At 39.0% G+C, this 27,402-nt stretch overlaps 1 protein-coding gene across 3 annotated transcripts in view; it reads right to left on the reverse strand.

Annotated features, from left to right (window-relative positions):
• Positions 1–24,694, reverse strand: part of LOC119479479 (zinc transporter ZIP11-like) — a 161,075-nt gene extending 136,381 nt beyond the window's left edge. For 2 of the 3 annotated variants that reach the window (XM_037755116.1, XM_037755114.1), the window contains exons 1-3: positions 24,585–24,694; positions 21,238–21,355; positions 20,241–20,279 (exon numbers count right to left, since the gene is read on the reverse strand). In XM_037755116.1, coding sequence (XP_037611044.1) covers positions 20,241–20,279; positions 21,238–21,345 — 147 coding nt within the window. In that variant the 5' untranslated portion in view covers positions 21,346–21,355; positions 24,585–24,694. Of the gene's footprint in view, positions 1–20,240; positions 20,280–21,237; positions 21,356–24,409; positions 24,547–24,584 lie in introns of those variants that run through there. The other variant, XM_037755115.1, reaches the window with a different exon arrangement.
• Positions 24,695–27,402: the final 2,708 nt, after the last annotated feature.

The following is a 27,402-nucleotide window of genomic DNA, read 5'->3' on the forward strand; positions in this document are numbered from 1 at the left end:
TAAAACTTACATCCTTCCTAACAGCCAGCAGGGGGCGACTCCTCTGGTTGCAAAAAGAAGTCTGATTGTATAGAAGTCTATGAGAAAATGAGCTTACTTCTCACTTGATTTATTACCTCAGTAAACATTGTAAACATGAGTTTATGGTCTCAATCGCTAGTTTCAAGTCTTCTTCAATACAGCATGATGTTCATTTAGTAAATTATGGTATAACGCAGTGTATGCTTCAGGGCATGGCTACCTTGTGATTGACAGGTCGCTACCACGGCGTTGTCCGGGTCTGGGAGTTGTCCGTGTTTTCGTCTTGCAACTTTAACTCTTTCACAGCGTGTCTTCAGTTCATGAAAGTTAATTGTAACATTTTGGTTGCCTAAAAACGTCTAATTCAGTGTTCGGTTGTAGTTAGCGCCACCCTCTCGTAAAACTTCTGGTTTCAAAAAAACAAGATGACAACGGCCAAAACCCAAGATGGCGACGGCAAAAAACCCAAGAAGGCAATGGCCACAATGCTAAATGGCAGTCCACAAACCAATGGGTGACTACATTCACAGTCTATGTGCAAAAACTGCAATCAGAAATGAGCGTAGTTATGGTATTGGTAAATGGACTTGCATTTATATAGCGCTTTTCTAGTCTTCCGACCACTCAAAGCGCTCTACACTACATGTCAGTATTCACCCATTCACACACACATTCATACACTGATGACAGAGGCTGCTAAAGGTGCCAACATTGCCCATCAGGATCTAATCTAAATACTCATTCACACACCGATGGCTATGCCTTCGGGAGCAATTTGGGGTTAAGTGTCTTGCTCAAGGACACATCGACATGTGACCCGGAGCAGCTCGGGATCGAACCACCGACCTTCCGATTGGTGCCACAGCCGCCCCAGGTAGTTATCATCATTATTGCTATTTTTTACTTTAGTTCAACCTTCTGACCTTGTTGTCTAAGACGAAAATTGCTAGAGTGAACTGCATCTGCTCTGGAAAATTACATTTGCAAGCACTTGCACTGGTAGTTCAAGCCATAAATTAGATGTAAGACAGCACACACCGTAAAACACAGGATCCTCCTCATGCCTGAATTTGTGTTGAACTGTACATCTACAAAACATACAATGGGGATGAGAGAAAAGTGAAGGAGGAAGATTCTCTAACTCTTTTTAGCCTCACACTGTGTCAGTTCGGGGGTCGATTGGTCCTCCATTTTGGTCTAGATTGAAATATTTAGAGAGTCATTCACAGTTCCGCTAGCGTGGCCACATGCTCTCTGGTCTTGTTCATGAATAAATAACAACTCAAAGATAAAAAAAAAAAGTCCTTCAAAACCACCAACAACTGGACTTTTCACACAGCTGACAATATACACATTACTATTAAACATAAGTGTAATCCCAGTAATAGTATAAGAATGAATGTTTGATAGGCTTTATATGGGTTCATAGTTCCTCTTTGTTGACAGCCCAAAACATAGACTGAATATAACAAGTGGACGTAGTCACCGTGACGTCACCCATTGGTTTGTGGACTGCGGTTTTGAAGCCTCAAGTCTTGCATTTTGGTCCGTTGCCATCTTGGTCTTTTGCAACCAGCAGGGACACAGGAGGATGGAGCTAAGTACAACCCAACGCTGAATAAGGCATTTTTAGGCAACCAAAAAAGGTTATAATTAACTTAAATGAACTGAAAACACAGTGTTAAAGGGTGAACGCAGACAACTCTCAGACCGGACAACGCCGTGGTAGCGACCTGTCAATCACAAGGTAGCCACGCCCTAAAGCATCCCCTGCTTTATGGTCTATTTGACTCTAAATGGGACCATAATTTACTAAATGAACATCATGCTGTATTGAAGAAGACTTGAAACTAGCGATTGAGACCATAAACTCATTTTTACAATGTTTACTGAGGTAATAACTCAAGTGAGAAGTAGGCTCATCTTCTCATAGACTTCTATACAATCAGACTTCTTTTTGCAACCAGAGGAGTCACCCCCTGCTGGCTATTAGAAAAATGTCTGTGAGTAGTAGCAAATACATTTCCAATAACTAATATTTCTGCAAAAATGGGTTTGAAGTATCTTTTTTTGCAGTTTTGATATGACTTTGGGTTAAAGATAATGTCACATTGGGTAAATTTATTTTGAATTATACTGATAGAAATATCAGTAGGACGTTTCCAATATATGGTAATTCCCTCCTTGCGACAAACAGAATGATAATGTTTTCCATTTTAATTATTCTCGTCTCAGATAAACAGGAAGACAGACAAAGTTGTAGCTTAATCAAACTACTCTCGACAGTGTCTCATAATGCTCTCATTATTAAGGACTCTCTTCGTGGGTGCTCTGATCTTACAATGCTTCAGGGTAATCATCTAGATGCATGTCGCGGCATAATCAATCCTGCAATCAGTGATTGCCCCTTCTGAGCTTCGAGGTTCCATGTGAGCAATGAACGTCAATATTAGAAGCCAGCTGTGAGTCATTTAATGGTTTCATAACTATATAGTTTTACATAGTCGTCCTCTACATACATACCATGTGATGACCATGGTCCCTGTCTTCTCAGAAGGCTATACCTGTTGTAAACTTGTATATTTACCTGCTATTTAAGGGCTGTTCCACTATCATTTTATTTTTTTAGGTTTTAAATCATTCTGTAGCTTCACAGTGGTGTTCATTATGTATTCAAATCCGAACATCCATATTTTGGTCAGAGTATGTATGTTTAAGTGTCAAAATGCTATTTTCCCAAGCCCTTCTAAAAACGTTTTCACATGTGACCCGACGTAGGTTTCTGCATGATGACGCTGCTACATATACAGTATATATACATCCTTATAGTCTTACATAGTATTACATACAGTAACTTTTATGGCCGTCGGCACGCAGTTTGGAAAAGCAGACAGGAGTACTGGCACAGAAGCTAAGCAATGTACTGCTGTGGACGCCACGTTAGTTCGGATCCTAAAGTCACACAATAACACAAACAAGCTAACCGATCGATGCAGCGGTAGACCAGCAACTTATTGAAAAATTACAGTTTTCGTTAACGAAATCTGATGGTTTTGAAGAGAGCATAGATCACGGCTTCAGTTCCCAGTTGGAAAGGGCTGTTTGACAGCGATGTAACAGCCGTTTTACCTCGCCGTTATATCGCTCTCTTCAAAGCCACCAGACTATATTGATAAAAACAGTAATTTTACCTCGAAGAATACGAAAGGATACATACAACCCCACTTGATATCAGCAAATTTCGCATTGTTGTCCAAAGAATTTAAATAATATTTAATCGTGATGAAACACGTGATTTACACCACTTGTGCAAAATAAACAGAAGTTCTTTGAAAAAGTATAGATATTCCTATGGATGCTACCTTCAGCAGAAATGCAAATTGTGCTGTGTAAAACTGTGTAAAAAGGAACTGCGCTATACTGTCAAGTATCTTATTGTAAGTTGGGCTGGTGTCGAACCTCGATAAATTTTTGGTACTAAGCAAATCTGAGACACTCGCGAAAAAGCTCAAAGAAATAGATGTTGTCTAATCTATAAGATGTCAAAAAGTCGTGAAAATGACCTAAAAAGTCCAAATTTATAAGCAACTAACAGTTGAAAACACAAAGATATTCAACATTTAGTCATTTTCCTTGAAAGTTTCTTAAATTAAGACTCAATTAGCAAAATAATTGACAAATACTTTTCTACCACTCGACTAATTGATCAGTCAACTTATAGTTTCGCCCAACTTTTAAATCTACGGTGTACCTGATGATCTCTGTGTTAGTGTCGTAAAACTGTGTTCTTGTCATACGAGACCTACTTTAGTCCTATACGGGCCTGCTACTGTAGTATTATATCAAAGGTAGTCATTGATTCATGTCAAATACAAATGGGCCAAAAGACAAAACTAAATTGTCCAAATACATAATGGTTGCACACTGTATGTTTAGATTATAGAGTTGAGAAAAGCGTAATTGATCAGACCAAATGCTGCAGGTTTGGAGATAAGGCAGCTCTGGTCTAGTGCATGATTTGAATTGTTATCTTGGACCAACAGCCTGAAATAAAGTAAAGGAAATGCCTTATTTACAGGAAGCGCACAAATTGAAAATGAGCTTGAGGATGGTGCTGATGAGTTCTGTCCCTTTGCTGCGTAAAGCAAAAAACAAATAGAGCTATAGTCTTTCCTAAGGGCGATTCATTGCCTTTTGAATGCTTTAGTTCTTCCATTTTTCTAACTGCAGTATTTCTTTTCGCCAGCTGTGGTTAGTGGCTCTATCATCTAATCACAGCCTGGTGGCAATTGGAGAAATAAGATGAATAGAGACAGTTTGATTGATTGGGAAGAGAAAGACAGGCATAAAACCACTTGATACCTGCCCGATGTGAGCATTAACTGGCTCTGTGGAGTACTCGGTAGGTGAGGCGAATATGCCCTTCATTACGGGCAAGACAGACTATAATCATGCATGTTTTCACTCTCACCATCTATACCATTTATCTGTCCATACCCCATAGCTTTCCAGATAAACATTAGACTAAATTGAGCATCAAGGGGGTTCGGCATAGATTTTCCTCTCACCGTGTGTCAATTTCATCTCTTCTTTATAATGGCCTGTGTTCCCCTGTCAGTACCAAATCTCCCACTAAGGAGAAGATGCCTCCATTTATTTTCCCCCTCCGATCAATTCATCTTCCTTCCTGACATCTCTCCTATTCCATCCATCTTGCCTCTGTCTATTTAGGAGCTAATAACGTTCAAAGCTGTCCACTTTCTAACACTTAATCACTCTCTTTCTAGCTTAATAGATCTCATTCTTTAGTTCCTGCGTCGATCTGTCTGTCACCATCTTTCACCTAGTCTTTCTCATCCTCCAACTCAACCATCATTTCATTTCGAGTACTGTCCTCAGCAGGCTTCAATTTCTTATTTTTCCTGTAAGTCTCCCCTCAGTCATCATGGGAAAATTCCACAGTGCTGGTTGATGATTAGGGTTGCAAAGGCTCAGTAAATTTCCAAGAAAGTTTCCTGAAAGTTTCTGGAAAATGTACAAAGGAAGTTAAGCTTGATAATTTTGCACGAATTCAATATAAAAACCGTACTTTTGAATAGTGGACTTAAATGGGTGGAAAATACATGTACATGATAAAGCTATAGCATGGCATGTTTTGGTTAAAAGTATAATTGAATTTAGGGGTTCGGTATGTACCGCGGTTTTGGGGTCACGGTTTGGTACGTTTTCAGTACAGCTGGGAAAAAAATAATAATAATGATGCAAACATTTTTTTCATGTATTTTAAAAATGTAAACATGCTACTGCTGGCAACGACTGGTGCGCTGCCAAAACTTTACGGATAAAACTTCAGATCAGCTTTAACTTCTCCAGAATTTCTTTTCCACGTGTGCGAACGTAGAAAACACCATGAAACACCAAAATTCTACGCTGAAATCCAGGTCAATGATGAATAGAATAAAAAAAAAAAAATCAGATCAGATAACAGGACAAAGAGCTAAATGCTGACAATTTTAACATTCTGAGCAGGTATAATGTTCATCATGTTCACCATCTTAGTTTAGCCTGTTAGCATGCTAACATTTGCTAATTAGCAGAGGTGTGGACTCGGGTCTCAAAGTAGCCACATCCTGAAGTATATCCTGCTTTATGGTCTATTTGACTCTAAATGGGACCATAATTTACTAAATGAACATCATGCTGTATTGAAGAAGACTTGAAACTAGTGATTGAGACCATAAACTCATGTTTACAATGTTTACTGAGGTAATAAATCAAGTGAGAAGTAGGCTCATTTTCTCATAGACTTCTATACAATCAGACTTCTTTTTGCGACCAGAGGACTCGCCACCTGCTGGCTATTAGAAAGAATGCAAGTTTAAGGTACTTCTGTGTTGGCTTCACTTCTCAGACCTGGAGGTTACCCACTGATTGCAGGTTTAGCAGAAGAAAAAAAAACTTTACAACATAACCTGGCATCAGATCTTATTTATCAGCAGTTTATGCAAATCAGATACGCTGCTGCTCATTCATTTACATATGTAGTCGGAGCAAAACATTTGAAACTACCCTCTACCCTAACTACCCTAAATTGAACAACTGCAAGCAACAGTGCAAACTATGCTGTGGACACACACACATGAATCAGGCGTCACTACATTTAAGATTTTTAACAAACTGTGGTCACATTACAAACAATGTAGAAGAAGCAGAAACATAATGTGCTTATCAATGAGCAGCCAATGAGACATCCCTTATATAACACACAGTGGTTTCTACCAAGCACAGCAGCACGGCTAGACAGAATGGTAGCAGCCAATCTCAATTGAGCTCTGGGAGACTTCCAATATTTTAAATCATATTCTGCTCAGAATAAATCAAATCCTGGAGGCGTCAAAGCTTTGCCTGCCACTACAAAAATGTACGAAGAAACAAAAGCGTTACACTCTGAGAAACATTGACAGATTGTTCTCCGACAAGATAAACCTGAGGAGGAGGCAATCACCTGTGGCTTTTTAGGTACAGATCAAAAAGTTCATGTTCCTATTGAGAGTCAAAGGGGAAAACAGAGGAAGCGCTGTTCACTCTGCATGTTGAAAAAGCCTTCCACTAATCCTCATTCAGGGGAAAGTTTGACATTGTAATTCTGCAGCGCTATGAAGCAGATTCATCAAAGCCCGCGATATAATATCTTTCAGAGAACGCTCCCAATATCACTGAAGGGATCTGCAATACTTTCTGGTTTAAATGGAATATTGATGCAGGATAAATATACAGTGTGAGAGGAGCCATACCCACAAATGCAATTCGCAATTCGTCTAGCTCAAGTTAAAGTGCAAGTCACGCATTACAAAACAGCTTAAGTAAAAGTGAATTAACAGTGTCAACAAGGCATCCGAGACCAGGCTCTGTCGGTATTATCTAAATGCTGCAGCACCACAAGTTTCAGGCCTGCAGCTCCCAAAAGAATACCTAAGTGCAGAAACAAGGTAATTATATGTCATTACTTGCCACCAGTGAGAAAACATATGCCAGTGCATGTTTTGTGTTTCCATAGTTAGACTGCCCCAATGGGCATACAAAATGTCTTTCCCTGGAAAGGTCACAAAAAAGTACTTTTAGGTCAAATACATTTGCATTTTAAGCATTCAGCTGAATACTAATTGAGAATGCAGTTCAGTTGCATGGGAATGTAAATTAGCAAGAGACAGGGTTGGTGCGCAACACTAGAAAAGGCTTTTAATTTAATTGGAAATTAGAAAGTCACAACGTGCGAACAATAGATGTCACAAACTATTCCAAAGACCCTTGAGGCATATTGTCTAATTTAGAAGTACGAGTTGTGGAAACAGTTAGCTGACCAAATCAAACTGAAGGAAATGAGAAAAAGATTTTAAAAAAAAAGGAAATCTAAACTTTGCAGATGTAACACATATATGGAAGTGTGTCTAATCATATATTAGCCACATTTTTATTTATTTTTTACAAATGAATCATGCTTTTATTTAAACTATAAATGTCATGAGGCAGCTGAATCCATTATCAATCCAGCTGGTTTACAGCAGTGGGAAAGGCATTAACATTAATCTAAGTGGTTCAAATGAGCGTTATTTGTCAATATCTAATGAAAATTGTTCTGACAACACTAACAGGCTGATGTTGAAACAGGCATAATTTTTACCATGTTCATAATCTTAAAGTTACTATGAGGAACTTTCACTTTGTGTTGATTATGGCGGCCCCTGTGGACAAAAGCGGGAGTGCTGTCGAGCACCAGGATCCCTTTAGAAAACCTTTCATTTTACTGCACCAGGGTCTGACAATCTGCCCTGCAGCGTGGTGTCGGTGTTTTGGCTCCCAGCCAGCGGGCTGGTTGCTGCTGGAGGCCCCGTCGGAGTCTGAGCTGAAGGAGTTTCCGTAAATCATTTCAGGGGGAATCGGACCCGATGTCAAGCATTAAGAATAATTATATAGAAAGAGCCAATCTTCTCGCTGATGGTCTCGTTTGCTTATGTAGGTCACATAGAGGCATCAGTTAAAAGTTCCTTGTGGTAACTTTAATTTAGCGTGTTAGCATGCTAACATTTGCTAATTAGCACTAAACACAAAAAACAACTGAGCCTGATGCGGATGTCATTGTTTGCAGGTATTTGATCAGAAACCGAAATATTGGATAAATTTAATTTTTGACTCGATGATGGCGCTACATCAGTGCTTCCCAACCTATTTTTCTTGAAGCCCCCCGTACTTGTATCCAAGAAAAGCTGAGCCCCCTCCCCCCGACGTCATCACCCTAAAAAAAATGTAGGATTACAAGGAAAAAGATTACAAATCCTCGAACAAAATGTGTATTAAATTAGTTATTAGTCTTTTTTATTAAATCAACTTTCTTTAATGAATCGAACTGAATGCAGATACATAATATGATCTTTTTTTTGTAATGACTTAATTAATTTACAATAGTGTTAGAGCCCAAATAGATATTTTTTTATTATAGTTAAATAAATGTAATTTATGGTGTTGTTCGATTGCTGCTAGACTGCCCTGTTAAAACAGCTGCGGGGCTCCCTTTGTGTGTGACGATTGTTTTTTTACCTTTTTTTGGAAGGCTAAACGCCAACAAATATGGATTGCAGCAGAATATTTCGTTAGATTTTGCTACTAAGTAGCAGAAAAATATCTTTTTACATAGTTTTGTATCTTATGATTTTAATTGATTTCAAAACCTAAGTTTGACAGAAAAATCCTGGCGCACACCCTTCGATCTTTGGCGCCCCCCTAAGGGGACCCAGACCCCAGGTTTGGAACCACTACGCTACATTGTTACAATTCATCCTGAGGGGAACATGAATGTTTGTATCAAATTTCATGGCAATCCATCCAATAGTTGTTGAGACACGCCAGACCGATAGACTGATACGGCCATTCCTAAAGCCAACAATCTTTTTAAGTTTCTTGCCCTGCAGAACAAAAGTGCACGTTCCAAGCATTGCACAGTTTAACATTACTACAGTTTCAAACATTCACACCTACAGTAAAAATTTGTCAAGTACTATCCTTCTAGCAACTGAACATCTCCTCTGGTGTGACTAGGGAATATATGCCTCTCTAAAGGGCATGTCCAGAGGAGTATTAGTGGAGGGATGGAGGGTCTCTCATTTGTTTTCTTGTCAAGGTTTTCTCAGACAATCATTGTTCACCCACTTCTCTAACCTTTAGGCGGCCATGTGCCAGCTAGCCGGTGCTAACATTGAGAGTAAAGAGGTATTCCACAGAAGATGAACAGAGATTACTGAGCAAATGTCACGGGGGAAAGGAGTAAAAATCGAACAGCCAAGATAGCAATCTCTAGAAGCTATACACCGCTATTCTCACAGCCCTGTGCTCTTTCTGCCAGGGACACAATTTAAAAGTTAAATATGGCGTACCTATCTCTCAATATTAATTTGATTGAGCCAATTTTACAGTTGAGGCATGTAAGGCTGCAGGGCTGGTTCAGTATGCTGTAAGAGGCATACACACAGCCTGCAGCTCTCCATCAAGTAGAATGTAATGTTTCACAATTGAAAAGCGACGATGACATGGACAATGTCAACATTAATTCCATCACTTTTGTTGGTTTTGTTTTTCCTTATGTGAACAGTGGGTCCTGCAAGGAATGACCCATGATTCAATTAGTATGATTTGCGTTCAGCCAAGTAAAGAAATACACATACCCTGCTTATTCACGCGGGAGTAATAAGAATACTTCATGCAAAAAAACTTGAACTAATACTGCACTTTTTGTCTGCGACAGGGAACTGTTTGGAAAGTTGCAAGATTACATGTATTTTCATCAACCAGATGAAACCAAAATTCAGTAATGAATAGCTCACTTATACTGCACAGATTAATAAATCAACCATCTTTGTATCATTAGTTTTTTTACCTTATAGAGAATTGACGTCACCCAAGAATTACTGGAAAGAAAAGCAAAGAGCAAGCAGTAAACGTAATTATAAAGTAATGTGACTGGCTGAGAGGATAATAAGCATCTCTAGCCCCACAATTTATACTCGCCATGTAACCCATCATGAAAAAAGCACACTTGCACCTGTATGAAAACAACAGATTTGCTCTCAACAACCTTGTGCGCATGGTCTCGCACATTGTGCTGGTCTTTGCGATTGTGCCATTAAAACAGTTCCCCCGTTTCTGCTTCGTGCATTCCTTCTTTCTTCACCCTCACGACTCAATTCAGTCACAGCTTCTGCACTTATATGTCCTCTTTGCCGCTCAAAACTGCAATCGGACATTGACTGGTGAATCCCATCATTTCAATGCAGCGAGGGAGACACTTGCGATGGAGAGGTGGAAGGACGGCATGGAAAAAAAAGTGTTCTATTATGCACCCAGAGAGGATTAGCAGAACCTTGATGATCAAGTCTGGCCTTGTAAGACTGAGTCTAATCGAATTCTTCTTTGGGGGAAAAATACTGTACAAAACATGAATATACAAAAGGAGTATCTGGGGTTTCCATAAGTTCTATAATGCCTGGTTCAGACTACCCAATATTTTTATACTTTCACGATGTGCGTGATGTCATCAGGAAGGAGGCTTGATGCTAATGGCAGTGGCCTACTCAACGGGTTGCTGAAGTGCCTATGCTATTTCACGCCAGCTTTTTTCTTTTCACTCTGTCGTGGAAGGTCATTGAGGAAACACCCAAAAGACTGGGGTGTTGTTGCCATAGCTCCACAAATCTTTTCTCCATTTCACCAAACATCGTTCCTCTTTCTCTTCGCCATTGTTTACAGTTGTGCGCACCTGCGCAGCAAGTCACTGCCATGACGGAACACGTCGTGGTAACCCCCCCCAAAAAAAATCTAACATGCTAGACTTTCCTTTAGGATGGCTTCCTAGGCGGGTTCCCAGACGCGGCGTTAGTTGTTAGTTATATATTCTGTTTTTTGCCCTTATTCCGAAAGAGACAATATTCCTACTATGCTGTTTGAAAATCAATACTCCACTAATATTCCTGTTTACATGCAGCCGTGCTTACTCCGATTTAACATAACCGGTGGAAGACTTGTTCGACCGTGTGAACACAGCCTCCTTCTTTCATTCCTTCAACCACCTTCTTGAAAAGGTTGGTGTTGCGATATTTGCGCATATCCAAAAAACTAAAAGAAAAAGTCTTTGATAATGTTTAAAAGTAGGTGTGTTTCTCCTTTCCGACCAGAAATGTGGGCTTTTCTTTTAGGCATGCATCTCTGCAAACTGTTGGCTAGTTGGTTTGTGTAAAATGCACAGAGCTGTGTGGGTCGTGTGTCGCAAACTGCCGTAAAAACCCCAATTGAGACACATATTCTCATTGAGCTATATATACAGTATGTCCAAAGAATGCTCCTAAAACCAGAATAATATCGACATATCCCATACGTCTTAATTGGAAAATGCATCATTGGGAAAAAGGCCTATTTCAGAATATCCAAATGGAACAAGACCCGTATAAATTTGCAATATTGCCATATTCGGAATATTCGGGCTGGTCTCATACACTGTTCATAGCTATACCTACGAAAAGTAATGTGTAAAGTAAAGTAATTTGTGTATATCCCACAAAATCAATGTGTCTGTAATTACCATAATTGTAAACCAGGAAATATAAATAGCGGTGCACGCCGCATAAGTCGGGGTTGATGGTCGTGTCAAAAAACACCGGACTTTCGCCCAGAATCGGCGTTCGTGTCTCATGTGAAACCAGAAGCTGATTTATTTGTCGCGTAAGTTACGTATTTAAGTAACGCCACTTCCACTTTAAGCAAAACCACGATTTTTTCCTAAACCTAACTAAGTCGTTTTGTTGCTTAACCCTAACCAAGTTGATCTTTTCCTAAGTCTAACTAAGTAACTTTCTTGCCTAAACCTAAGGAAGTTATTTCATGTGAAGACGGAAGTTCAGTTTTTGAAAAGACTGTATGCATGTAACAAGTGGAAAGTGACACGTGTTGCTGGGCATTCGTAGGAAAACAAACGGAAAATGATGACTAACTTTTTCGTGAGATATCACACAAACCGTTATATGAGAAAACGTTGTCATAATAGCATGCATGTCAACGTAGTCAGAGACATTCCAATTCCCAATACAAACAAATATACTGGAAAAACAAAGTTCGGAAACTTGTGTTTGGTGGATTATTTCTCTGTTGTTACAATGCTAATTGGCATTGTATTTTACATTGTTGGAAAGCCTGTTTATTTACCTTCGCAATGATGTCCAACTTGTAAGGATCATGCATTTGTGGGATGAGCAGCACAACTGATTATTTGGGTAGCGCCCAAGAAAAATTGGCCAAAATGCTCTGCCAATGGTAAACAGTGTATTCTCATAAGGCTACCAGGAAGCCTGCAATGACTGCCCTTCACCGTCAGGCCCGTTTGCGCTGGTGTCGACAACACAGACAATGGAACCTGAACATGTGGGGGAATGTCATGTTCAGTGATGAGTCCAGGTTCTGTCTGCGGAAGTTGGATGGCAGGGTCAAAATATGGAGACGACGCGGAGACGCTATGCTGATTGTTGCACCGAGGGAGTAACAGCTTTCGGTGGGGGCAGTGTCATGGTGTGGGGGGGGGGGATTTTTCTTGGGCGCTCCCCACATAATCAGCTGTGCTGCTCATCTCACGAATGCATGATTCTTACAAGTTGGACATCATTGTGAAGGTAAATAAACAGGCTTTCCAACGATGTAAAATACAATGCCAATTAGCATTGTAACAACAGAAAAATAATCCACCAAACACAAGTTTCCAAACCTTGTTTTTCCAGTTTATTTATATTCTGTGTGCATCCATGTCCTTATAACAGAAAGAAAAAAACAACACACCCCACTCTTATAAAGTATTCCTGACAGGTACCGTCTACCCCTCAGGATTCTCATTCACCTCACATACAACACGCATCTGGCAGCAGCATGTCAATAGAATTAACGGCCATATGGATGAATGCCTAGACCTCTTGCTATAGCTTCTTCAGGCATGTTTTCAACCTCTGTGCACAGAATGCCGAAAAATCACAGAAGATGGTGTGGGCTGAATTCTGTGAAAAAAAACACCCTAAAACAATCCCACATGGTGAAATTACATAAAACGCTGTTTATTGTCCTCTCCCTTACACTGGCTTTGTAAGGATTATGTGCAATACACATGCCACTTGTTTTGTTTCAGCCCATGATATGGGTGGGCAGTCAACCAGGTGGAGCCAGAGAATGGCGGTGCATTATGAGTGCTCACGGTAGGAAGCAGGAGAAAGTTTTTTTTTAAGAAATGAGTAACTTTCTTTGGAGTGCATTGGCTGTCATGTTCAAATTCCTCATCCATTCTTCAACACATCAATGGGCCCGCAGTACAGTTAACTGTATTGTGTTCAGTCTTAACTGTGAAAATGCTTTGTTTCTAGCTGAGAAAGCTGCCATTTCATTTTTAGATTAAAGATATTTTATTATATTATATTTTATATATTAAATTATATATTGTATTATACCTTTACCAGCATTAATCTATCAAGTTATAGTTTGTAATACAATATACATTATTCTGAAATGGGCCATTCTGCATAATGAGTACTTTTACTTTTTAATTCTAATAAAATAAATACATAAATAAATGTATTTATTTTACTTTTTGTAACTTTAAATATAGTTTGATGCTAATACTTTACTTGTAACAGAGTATTTCTACACTGTGGTATTGCTACTTTTACTTTAGTAAATGATCGGAATACTTCTTCAACCACAGATTACCACTAACATGTGTTGAGGCTGTGGTATTAACTAATATAGAGTCCTCATTTACTGTATGCCCAGACCAATGGTTTTATTTATATAGCTGTTCATGACGTTGACATGGAAACTGCTAATTTGGTTTATCGTGTGGCAGGGAATTTATTTTATGGGCAATAAACACACAGGTGTGCCATCTCATCACCATTTTTTCTTAATGCATATTAAACATGAATCACAAAAAACTCATTTTCTCCAGAGGTTGTAGTGGGTGGAGTGATGGTGTGCTTAATCCTGGAGGAGACAAAATTCCTATCCTAAAGTAGAAATACTAAATGGAGCAAAAAATGCATTATTCTGAGGACGTTGGGCCGGATAGGACCCATTTACTACTCAGAGACAGCTGATAAATAGGAACCAAGAACTTTGGAACTTATTTTTTTCTGATGATGGAGATTAAACTTCTGGTTTCTGGTCTGTTCAGAAATCTCTATATGAAATGAGCTACATTGCCGTTTCATCCTATCACCAGGGCAGGAAACACTGAAATATAATATTGTTCGCTGGCAACAGTTTGTTCCAATGCAGCAGGTAGTGTGACGTTACTACACAGCAGTGAAAACTCAATCAGCCAATGAAAATAGTTTGTAAGTGATTGTAATTGGTGAAAGACAGCTGGAGTCGCCTTCGTAAACCGTCTGTGGAGGAATTACTTTTGTGTAATATCAACTGAGCCCTGACTAGAAAAACCGACATTCATCTAAAATGTTCCCGGAAAACAACTTTAAAGAAACAGAGGACTGGGCCTTAAATGTTGCCCATTGACGTCATTCGCTGGACCGCTTTCCTCTAGCACTTTCTGTCCAAGAATAAACAGCGTCATTAAACTAAAACATGCAAAGAGAGGTGGGACTGGAAGGATAGGAAGAGGAGATACAGAAACAAAGAAATGATGAGAAATCGTTGCTATTCCTCGCCAACAATCACAGCTGAGACGCTGCGTTCTGGGACAGCATGACGTGATTTTCTCCTGTGACACAAAGACTGTATGGCATGTTTGTGTGTGTCCATCTGTATCTGTATCTGTGTGTGTGTGTGTGTGTGTGTGTGTGTGTGTGTATGAGTTAGGGGGACAGCAAATGTAAAGCATGGGAATAGGATGGCATCTGAATCACATGAGATGCAAAAAGAATGACACAGGCAGGTCATGAAACACCCACCGAGCCTCACACATGCACACACCATTGATTTTTCATGTCTGACTTCATGTCTGACTTAAATCCATCTGCATTCTGTTCCTTTTTTTTCCAATGGAAACGCCCAATCCGTTGCAAAAAGCAGTGATGTCAATTTAGGTTACCAAAGTTATCTAATCAAAGCTAATCAATAAGGTTATGAATACGAATTGCGTTCTGCGAGGTAAAATTACTGCTTTTGTGAATGGAGTCTGGTGGCTATGAAGAGAGCGATATAACGGCTTCAGTTCCCCGTAGGAAAGGTCTGTCTGACGGCGAGGTATAGCGAGTGTGGACGAGAGCAGCAGAAAAACACATTTTAGCCACAGTACTCAGTGTTCAGTAAAGTAAGTGCACGCTATACAGTAATTAGCGTATTTTCATCGCCATCAGACATCCCTTTCCAACGGGGAATTGAAGCCGTTATATCGCTCTCTTCAAAGCCACCAGACATATCTCCATTCACAAAAGCAGTAATTTTACCTCGAAGAACACGGTAGTTGTTGGTCTATCGCTGCATCAATCGGTTAGTTTGTTTGTGTTATTGTGTGACTTTTGGATCCGAACTAATGTGGCATCCACAGCAGTACATTGCTTAGCTTCCGTGTCGGTACTCCTGTCTGCTTCTCTAAACTGGGAGCATGCCAACCGCCATTTAAGTTACACATAAAGTAATGTATTACTCAAGATATTTGAATGAAAATAGGTTCTATGGGTACCCACGAGTCTCCCCTTTACAGACATGTCCACTTTATGATGACACTTTGGGGCAAGTCATAGTCAAGTCAGCACACTGACACACTGACAGCTGTTGTTGCCTGTTGGGCTGCAGTTTGCCATGTTATGATTTGAGCATATTGTTTTATGCTAAATGCAGTACCTGTGAGGGTTTCTGGACAATATCTGTCATTGTTTTGTGTTGTTAATTGTTTTCCAATAATAAATATATTCATACATTTTACATAAAGCAAGCATATTTGCCCACTCCCATGTTGATAAGGGTATTAAATACTTGACAAATCTCCCTTTAAGGTCCATTTGAACAGATAAAAAATGTGTCATTAATTTGCGATTAATGGCATTGATTGACAGCCCTAATTCTAATAGAGTGTAGCAAGTGCATCACACCATTCCTGTTTCTGAGGTGAGATGTGACACGGTCTACTGCATTGTACATTACTATTTCACTGTGTAGGCTTTATCAACTCTGCATATGCTCGACCGTTATCTGTTGGCTTTCCTCTCAGTTTTTAACCTATTGTTCACCTTACTGACAATTATTCTGTACATTACAGTCTCTGTGAGAAGGCAATATCTTCATAAGTCACCTTAAGATTTTTACCTACAGTAACATTTGACTGGTGAAACCTTTCTCTACTTGAGGAACAAAATCACCATCATTGAATGATGTGCAACGTTCCCTCCATTCTTTAAACTGGCTCCTACTATCTGTTTGACCTTCTTTCAATTTCCGGGTGCAGCCAAAAAGCAATCCCATGGCCGGTCACGACATTATTCTTTGAAACGGCATAAAGTAAGAACCGATCGACTTCCCTTCCACTTTCCATCTCCACTCAACCCCCTCAGGTATTTTTTTTCATCAGAAACTGATATAGCTGAATAGTTGAATTTGTCCAATATAAAAGCCAAATGGAGCAGTAATATTGTCACAGCCAGATCTCAGCGGCACAGCATCAGTGAGAGAGGAGGACTGCCGTTTATGGTCTGCATTCAACAAGCACAAAATTGCACAAGTTGGCTAGGCTACCTTCAGCAGCAGCACTCTCCATCCATATATAGTGCTACAGGCAGCTTCATATTTCTTAGGTACACAGTAAAAACAAATGCTTCTATTTCTTATCTTAATTGTTACAAAACCATTCCTGTACTTTTTGATATCTTAAAGGTCTCTTTAAAGAGGACCTATTATGCTTTTGTGCTTTTCCCCTTTCATTTAGTGTGTTGTATATTTTTTTATGCACGTAAAAGATCTGCAAAGTTACAAAGTCCAGAACAAAGGGAGTTACTCTCCTCCACAGAAACACTGCTCCTGAACTGCCTGAAACACCTCACCTAACGTGGTGATGTCACCAAGTAACACATTTGCATAGTACCTGCCTAGCAGCTCGTTTGGAACACCCTCAAACAAAGCTAGTTAGTTAGAGCGGAGCTGGAGCGGAGTCCAAAGTGTTTGGTTCGGTTGACTAATCACAACAAGAGTGGGCCAGCTGACCAATCAGAGCAGACTGGGCTTTTCGGGAGGGGGGGGAGCAGGAGCTCAAACAGAGCTTTCAGACAGAGGGTGAAAAGAAGTGCTGCAGCACAGTCAGTATGAGAAAAATAGTGGGATTTTTTTTAACATTAAAGCACGTAAACATGTTCTACTAGAAACCCAAAATACAAGTATGCACCTGAAAATAAGCATAATAGGTCCTCTTTAAAGCAAACAATTACAGTAATTGATACCAAACTGCCATGGTAGAGCAATAATTCAACAAAAATGGAAATGTACTTCTACCAGTCCTACATTTATATTCTGCTATGCCACCAGCTAGTAATAAATTAGACTATATAGAAGATTATCACAGCCAAAAACTTACATATAAATATGCAGGGACAGACTAAAAAATGTAGTTTCTTATTAAAATGAATTACTGTAAAATCATATTATGCCAACAAGAGGCTGTAAAATTGGAGAGACTCTGGCAATTTGTATCAATAATTCATACCGTGCATGCTGAGTGTCTAAGTTCATCAAAAATATATTTTCAGAGATATGCTACTAGCAAGATTGGAAAAACGTTGTGCTAATGTTCAACGGAGAGACCCCCCCCGGCTCTTCTCTGTCTATCTCGTTTCATTGGAACGTATAAGAGCATTCAGCATAGCCTCGAACGTGATTGAAAAGCTGTTAAGACCAAAGTATAGATAATTGAGATAAGCGCTGATTGCGATTAGATCTCTATTTTCTGCCATTCTCTTTCTCAAGGAAGCGTGGACAATCTCTCCTCATTTGGCATTTGTCTTATCAACTCACTTATCTGGGTATGTAATCAACAATCTCAGAATCACTATAAGGAATTGCAATTAGTTTCAACAGGATTAAAAAAAAAAACGTCTATTTCACACATATGAGAGCTATTTACGGAGCTGAAAGATCTCTGAAAATTAATGTTACTGTATAATTTAACAATGCTAAGAACTGTAAAAATCCAATTAATCAAGACGTGTTATAGTTTTCTCAGTGAACTGAAGGGCATATATAAAGTATATCTTGATGTGGTAAAAACTTAATTAATTCTTGTGGTGTATGAAAATGACGTGAGGGTATTGCAAACTCAGTATATGTTACACATCTTGTGGTTTTTAAAGGGTTTACGCCAGTTTGATCCAGCACTGTACCTTACACTTTTTAGCTGGAACAATTATTTAAAGGGCCAGTGTGTAGCAATTAGCAGAAATGGAATATAATATTCAGAACTATGTTTTCATGAGCGTATAAACACCTGAAACTAAGAATCGTGTTTTCGTTAGCTTTGAATGAGCCCTTCATATCTACACAGGGAGCGTGTTCTCTTCACGGAATCTGCCATGTTGCACCGCTATGTTTCTACAGTAGCCCAGAATGGACAAACCAAACACTGGCTCTAGAGAGACTTTCACGTTTTTATGTTACCTGAAGGCCACTGTAGTTTTTCCGACACTTGTGAAACTGCGATAACGTGAACAGCAGAGTGCAAAATCGTGGTACCGCCAGCCGCCATCTGACTTCCGTTAGTAGTGTTATTATGGTAAGCACGGTTTTGCACTCGGCGGCTCACGTTACCGCAGTCTTGGAAAGGGAGGAGTGAGCGGAGGGATATTCAGTTGGTTGCAATCTGCAACACCACAAATCCTACACATTTTACCTTTAAGAAGTTCATTGGCTCATGGCTTTAATACGAACAAGTCTTGGCAACAATACTAACTTATAATAACTTTATAAATGTTTTGATAGTATGTTCTCTGCGTATCGGTCTGCTATACATGTAAATAGGCAACTGTTTGCTAACACATTAGCCAAATCAACTTTGGAGGGTTAAATTAACAGTGTGTAGCGTAAGGGGGGATCTATGGGTAGAAATGGAATATAATATTAATAAGTATGTTTTCTTTAGTGTATAATCACCTGAAAATAAGAATCGTTGTGTTTTTTAATCTACATACGGAGCGGGTTCTCTTCACGGAGCCGGCCACCATGTTTCTACAGCAGCCCTTAACGGACAAACCAAACACTGACTCTAGATAGGATCATTCGTGTTTTTTTCCTACACGCTTGGCACACGAGAGAAGTTTTAGTTGGTTGCAATCTACAACCTCACCACTAGATGCTGCCAAATCCTACACACTGTACCTTAAAAACATGTTAATGTTTTGTTTACAGCTTGTTATGCTGCAACCTAGGGGTACATTTTTCAATCATCAATTAATATAATGCAGGTTTAAAGAACTGCAGGGCATAAAGGAGGTGTGCACTTTGGAGCCTAACAGTGTGCAGACCTCCTTTTTGCCCTGCAGTTAAGTACTTTTTTTCTTGCACTTGAGTACCTTTGCCTGGATATGCACACCTCGCTGTTATTTAAAAATCAAATAAATGTTCTACATTCTGTACTTCTCTGCAAACACAATGTGTGTATGTCCTATCATTTCCCTCTTTTATGAACTTCTAATAAGTTAAAACAGCTACGCAGCTTTCCTAAATCCCAGCAGAGATATAGTACAAGATAACTTTCATAGGCTTGAAAAGCTTATAAAGTAATTTTATTATTGTAAGAGGCATCACTTCGCGCCTCTGTGCCAGGCTGGATTTGTTACTGATTCCCTGCCCTGAGACACTTGATAAATATCGTCCGTGAACTGCTTCCCCCCTCAGGAAATCAAGGAATGTAATTGTAAAAGTCAGATAGTGGGGGTATTTTCTATTGCAGCATAAAGCGTCTTGAGACATGATAAGACCAAGCACTCCTTCGGGGGAATAATTATCTCAAACTTTTATGAATTAATGTGGCATCTGGAAGTGTCAGGCTTTGTCTGTCTCTGGAAGAAACTCAGCCTGCCACGGTGAAATGTCCCAAAAACCCATCACATCGCAGCATCCTCCTACCTGTACTGTATATGTGTGTGTGTGTGTGTGTGTGTGTGTGTGTGTGTGAGGTTCAGTTCAAAATAAATCTGACTCACCCCAGCTGCAAAGCCTAGACTTCCATCCAAGATACGCTTCTGAAAAGGGCAGACAAGAGAGATGTGCGAGTCAGTCAAATCGATATCCTCGTACTCTTCAGTAAACCTCTTGCTGTTGACTTAACTGGCAAAAATGCAACATTTCCCGAGAGTCAGAGGTCCAGAAATAACAAAAAAAAAACACATACACCATCTACCAGCAAAAGCATTCTGTCAATAGAGGGGTTTCATGTGATGCATCTAGCAGTTATACTGGAAATCCTCAGCTCTATCATATGGTTCATTTATTTGTTATTTTCATTGAGAAACTAATTATTTTATCACTAATATATGTGATCAATTTTGTGTTTAGATGTTTCACTTGACTGACGCATCTGATGGAACAAATATGCTTCTGTTTAAATCAATCCATTTTTCAGTCTGTATTTTTATGCTTCAAGTCCATGTTCTTCTGTTTAATACATGCAACTACATTGATTGTGTGTGTGTTGATTGTGTGCACAGAAGCTGCAGCTGCTCTGCTAAGGTGCTGCTTTCACTAAATAGGCTGTGTAGAGATTATATAACATGAAGAACATCCACATTTGAAGAAATGGTTTGACATTTTAGGACATACTGTAGGTTTATTTGATTTCTCGCCAAGAGTGAGATGAGAAGATCATCATCACTCTTGTGTCTGTCCGTTAAATATGATATTATAGCCGGAGACAGTTGGCTCAGCTTAAAGCTGACCCACACTTGACACTTTTTAGGCAGACGTTTTACTGATGCCTGGTAGTCGCTATCAGTCCAAAATGGCTGAAGCGTAACTTTGCTGGGCGGTGATGTTGCAATGGAACAAATAATTGACTTTCACTTCTTGACAATAAACTGTCTTCTCATCTAACTCTTGCCAAGACAGTCCCTAAGCATATTAACCAAAGCTATTCCTTTAAAACAATGTGTAAAGTGTTTACTCAAGCTCCATGTCTCTGTGGTTTCTAGGTTCATACAATACCTGACGGCTTGAGAAGACAAACACCAGGGCTGCACCGGCAGCAGTCAGACCCCAGGTGAACAGAGTCCCCAGCAGGGCCTGGGTCACAGGGCTGTAGCCTTCCAGCATGGTGCCAGACCTGGACAAACAACACACATAAGGTCAAACTAATCCCACGGCACATTCACATTAGATTGGAAGATGTGGCACACAATATCTTTCCGGAAAGACTTTGAGAACTGGAAGAGAACAAAATGAAGAATCTGCCAGGAACTGCCCTGCCTTTAAATATAAGACTCAAAATATTGTCCCCATCTAGGAGCAGGTATTTATGATAAATGTGACATGTGAAAGCAACACACTTTTAGGAAGTTTATATCTTTGATTCCCAACTATAAACAAGAATGACAAACAACATATCCCACAACAGGGCTAAATGTGCTAAGGCTGACTCATCTTAAACGTGTGCCTCTAAGCCCTCGCATCACTAGTGTGACACACACACACACCCACTGTGGTTGTTTCAGCACACAACTGAACAAACGAGAGTCAAATCCTGTTTGCCCAGCACTCTAATATCCTGGAATTTCATTTGCATCTATGTAGCTGAACCTGTTGGGGTTGGCCCATCACCTCTCAAGATAGTACAGTACGGCCTAAAATATGGTGATGATTCAGTACTACAATACAGTAGGTGCTGAGAATACTAGGAATGTCACTTTGTCATCCATACTGCAAAACTAGGGCTGTCAATCAATTAAAATATTGAATCCCGATTTATTGCATGATTGTCCATGATTAATCGCAATTAATCGCACATTTTCTATCTGTTCGAAATGTACCTTAAAGGAGATCTTTCAAATATTTAATACTTGGAAAGTTAAAAATGGGGGCAAATATGCTTGCTTTATGAAAATATATGTATGTATTTTTTATTGGAAATCAATTAACAACACAAAACAATGACAAATATTGTCCAGAAACCCTCAAAGGTACTGCATTTAGCATGAAAAATATGCTCAAATCATAACATGGCAAACTGCAGCCCAACAGGCAATAACAGCTATCAGTGTGTCAGTGTGCTGACTTGACTATGACTTGCTCCAAACTGCATGTGATTATCATAAAGTGGGCATGTCTGTAAAGGGGAGACTCGTGGGTACCCATAGAAACCATTTTCATTCACATATCTTGAGGTCAGAGGTTAAGGGACCCCTTTGAAAATGGCTATGCCAGTTCTTCCTCGCCAAAATTTAGCATTACCTTGTAACGTTATTTAGCCCCCTTTGCGACAAACCAGTATGACATGGTTGGTACCAATGGATTCCTTACTTTTTCTAGTTACGTATGAGGTATCTTCACTCTAGCTTTATAACCGAGCACGCTAAAACCTCCAGAAGACCGATTGCATTAATGCGTTACAGAAACTAGTGGCGTTAAAATGATTTAAATAAAAAAAATCAAATTATTAATTATTTAAAAAGGTGCAGTATGTACAATTTAGCGGCATCTCGTGGTGAGGTTGCAGATTGCAACCAACTGATACTTCTCCCATGTGCCAAGCTTGTAGGACAACTACAGTGCGACACAAAAACGCGAATGGGTCTTATTTAGAGCCAGTGTTTGGTTTGTCCCTTCTGGGCTACCGTAGCAACATGGCGTCCAGCTCCATGAAGAGGACCCGCTCTCTATGTAGATGTAAATGGATCATTCTAAGGTAACGAAAACAAAACAATTCTTATTTTCAGGTGATTATACACTAAAGAAAACATACTATATTATATTTCATTTCTGCCAATAGAGCCCCCTAAATGCTACACACTGTTCCTTTAAGAGGATTACATTAAAGGTCCCATATCGTGCTCACTTTCAGGTTCATACTTGTATTCTGTCTTTCTAGTAGAACATGTTTACATGCTGTAATGTTAAAAAATATATATTTTCCTCATACTGTCTGCTTGAATATACCTGTATTTACCCTCTGTCTGAAATGCTCAGTTTTAGTGCATTTCAACGGAATTGCAACAGAATTGTGTTGCTGGGCAACAAGGGTCCATGTTTATTTCCTGTCAGCCGATGTCATTAACATACACTGCAACCAGGAAATAAACTGGGACACATTTAGAATGTTTACGTTTAAAACCGTGTAATGGTCTAAATATTGTATATTTGTGACATCACAAATGGACAGAAATCCTGGCAGCTTGTTTCAAATGCAGAGTTTCTGAATACGGGCTGTGTGTATGTCCCTGTGGATTGAGCGTTTCAATACTTTCACAGTATTTATATAGGACTTAAGCCTGCTTTAACATAAAAAAAACATCAAAATCTCACTTTTTTATAATATGGGACCTTTAAGAGGTTTACATTAATGTTAACAAGCTTAGATTCCACATTGTTTACTTGGGGGGTAATCACACATAAGTTTGCTTTAACTTATGAAACTTGCTGAAAAAGTGGCCACCGTGATCGCGACAGACTATTACTGGATAAATGTTTAAAACATAGTGTAACAGTAGCATAAGAAGAGCTGAGTCATAAAGTCAACAAACTGCCTGAGTCATGCCCATTTATACAGCAATATTTACCTAAAGTTTAAGCTAACATTAGCCAACATGAGCTTCTGGTCATACCAGACAAAGTGACACTGTAGCATCAACAAACCTGCAACTATTAAAAGGTGAAATAGTCAGTCTTTTCATTTGTAAAAAGAAGAATGTGTTATTTCTTCTGTCAAAAAGTTACACAGTCTCCCTTTAAAGTAGCTTTAACTGGCAACTTTTCACATTCATAAGCAATAAATAAACACATGACAACTGGGAATATTTACTGAACAAATGGGAGCTGAAGGAACTGCTTTCATGTAATCATCAGATGACACTTTCATGAGCAAATAAATATAAACATGCCATGGGAATATTTACCACCCAGCAGTAGTGAATGAATGCTGGCTGAATGTATCAACTCCTTATATGGTAAACATGCCTTACTAATTAATATTCTTCTCATAATTGCGGAATGAATTTGAATGAGAAGTTGTGCTTGTGTTCCCAGAGATAAACTGCATTTAGCTTTAAGTGACTTTTTAACATAAACAGCGAACGTGTTAATGTGTGTTAATGTGCACAGCCGTGCTAATTACGCCCTATTACACAGCTGTGTGACAGTACATCATGTAACTGACGTGACTAACCTGTAAATGAGACTTTAAATGCTTTCTCGTCTGATATTACAAAATAACGATGTTTTATTTCACACAAAATCTATTTGCGGTATTATGACACAGCATTCTTTCATTCGGCATAGATTAAATTTGCCCTAAGTTGATGTTATTGGTCATTTTTGTCATTAGTTTCAGGTTTACTCACTTCTTTCTCCAGTGGCACCTCGCCTCCTCTCTATTTACTTCCTGCTTCCTGATACACGTGTCTATGACGGTCTAAGCCCCGCCTCTCCTCGCAACCTATTGGTCAGTCAGTTTGACAGCTGCACCAGTGGGAGGCGACTTAAAGCTGCAGTAGGTAGAATTGTATTATATACTATATCCTCCTGAGACCCAGCCCATTGACATGTGTCCTCTGTAGTGGACATGTTGTCCACATGCATATCCTCTTACTCTTTTGACCTTTTTTTCCTCTTTTTCATTTTTTTTTTTTTTTTTTAAATCAATTTTAATGTATTCTTGGTTTAATATCACTCTCCAGCCATAATCTGTAATTTTTTTTGTCTTTTCACACTCGATAGTCCTGTAGTCCACTACAGTGGACAATTAAATATAAGATTTTCTTTTAACCCTAAATAGGAAGGAAATCACAAAAAAAAGTAATTTTCGGTTCCCAGGAGGATATATAGTACTAGTACTATATACACAGTATATATATATATATATATACTGTATACATACTACTCCCAGTAGACCACTTACACTTGCATTTCCACACCAAAAACTGATAACTGCAATACACTGTATAATGACTGTGCAATATCATTATCATTATTACTACTCAGGTGTAATACTCAGGGGTAATTCATACTGTGCAATATTTTCAGGTGGAATTTCGTTTCATTCTTACTGTGCAATATCATTTTCCACTTTTGCAATTTTGTTAATAGTCTGTTTATGGTCAATACTGTATATATTGCTCCTATTTTTATACTTCCTTCTATTTAAATGGTTCATATTTTGTTACACTTTGTTTAGCTTTTTTTTTTATACTGTGTTAGCTGATGCTTCTTGTTTTTTGCACTATCCCCTTTGCTGCTGTACACTGCAAATTTCCCCACTGCGGGACTAATAAAGGAATATCTAATCTTATCTTATCTTATCCTGACAGTAGTGCATGAAACAGATAATCTGAAAAAATTCATGCGCCTCTGTGTCCTACGGTATACTCCGGTGCTCCTAATGGCATCTGCTGGATTTCACACACTGGAGAAAAACAGCCAATCAGAGCTGAGCTGGAGCCTTGCCGTTTCTGAGCAGCTGTCAATCACTCGCCAATTCCGATCAAACAGAAAACTAGGCAGCGCTGATCAAATGTGAATCAATATTCTTTTACTGTTATGCCTGTTTCTCGCATTAAATGTTTTTAGAATCACCTTGTAGTGTACTGTTTAGTTGTAAAATGAGAAAGTTTGTGACCCGGCAGAAATGTTGAGATCAGTTGAGAAAATACCAAGCACCGCCCAACCGCCGGAGCAAATTTTCTCATTTGCTTTTCTCATTTAACAGCTAAACAGTAGACTACAAGATGTTTCTGAAAACATTTGAGGAGAGAAATAGGCATTACAGTAACAGATTATTGATTCATATTTGATCAGCGCTGCCTAGTTTGACCGTTTGATTGCAGTTTGCGAGTGATGGACAGCTGCCTCCTTTCAATGAACAGCCAATAGGAACGCTCTCTTTCTGAAATGACCTGTGATTGGCCTGAAGATTTTTTTAAGCATGAAAACAGAGTCATGAGGAGGTGCAGAAGTCTAGTTTTCTCTCAGAACACTTGAATTACAATATGCTGAAAGGTTATTATGGACTTTTTGCCTAATGATGCAAAAAAATTCTGCCTACTGCAGGTTTAATTCATTCAAATATTATGAAAAACACCACAGAAGAGTTTGGAAAGCTTAGGTAGTTCTGTACTTTTTTTACATATAAGAAACATAAAGTGCAAGAGCATTTCACTGTTTTATCAGGGATTAAATTGAACATATCCCAGTCGGTTAAAACAAAAATCAAATCTGAAAATAATAGAAAATAATCCCTGGAAGGATTTAATGAGACCATACAGGAGAAAAGATGCCAAACAGAGACAGCAAAATGATACAAGAAGTTTCATATGTGCATCAGTCTACCACAGGTCTGTGGGGGGAGTGGTGTATACCTGGTCTGGACAGTAGTGGAAGGTAGCCGTTTACTAGATACTGTGCAACTAGGTGCTGTACAAATTTGTGATACTCGTACTTTACTATGAAGTTTCCATTTGATGCCACAATATTCCCATATTACCGAGTTTATATAGTGACTTTGTTGTTGTAAACATTACTGCTGCTGCTCTAGAAACATTTAGTTATATTTAAAATATAAATAAATTCTAATCCCGTTCTGAATTTTAAAATCATATATTAAATAGCAATTATTTAGTAATGAAAAAGAACCGATAAGACTATTGATAAAGAACCAAACTAATAAGGAGTATCGCTAAGAGCAGTAGCATATATAAAATCCCAATGATACTTTTGTTATGAATAAGTTATGATCATATTTTGTTATTGCCAATCATTCCGTACCTATGACCTTGAGTAAAAATCCAATTCAGACCTTTGAGGGATACGTTTGAGAACCCCTGCACTACATTCATAAAACAGCTTTTCAAATTATAACATGTTGTATTCCTATGGATTATATTACCCCACAGTACTAGTATTAGAATTTAAATTATTAAGTACATGTTGTCAACAATTCTACTTCAATGCTGACTTGTATTGTATTTTTTCAATGTGGCAGTATAAGTTTTACTCAAGATTTTTTTTTTTTTTTTGGGTGCACGTGTGTTTGCATGTGTGGACTTTCTGCTGGCTTCTGACAAGGAACAGATTCCGAGGATGTTGCTGAGGAATTTCCTCTTCCCAGTGGAAGATTCCAGGATTGCTGCTCTCATTCACCTCTCAGTGGTAATTCCTAGGCAT

The sequence above is a fragment of the Sebastes umbrosus genome, chromosome 20 (genome assembly GCF_015220745.1).
Source record: "Sebastes umbrosus isolate fSebUmb1 chromosome 20, fSebUmb1.pri, whole genome shotgun sequence".
Classification (NCBI taxonomy): domain Eukaryota; kingdom Metazoa; phylum Chordata; class Actinopteri; order Perciformes; family Sebastidae; genus Sebastes; species Sebastes umbrosus.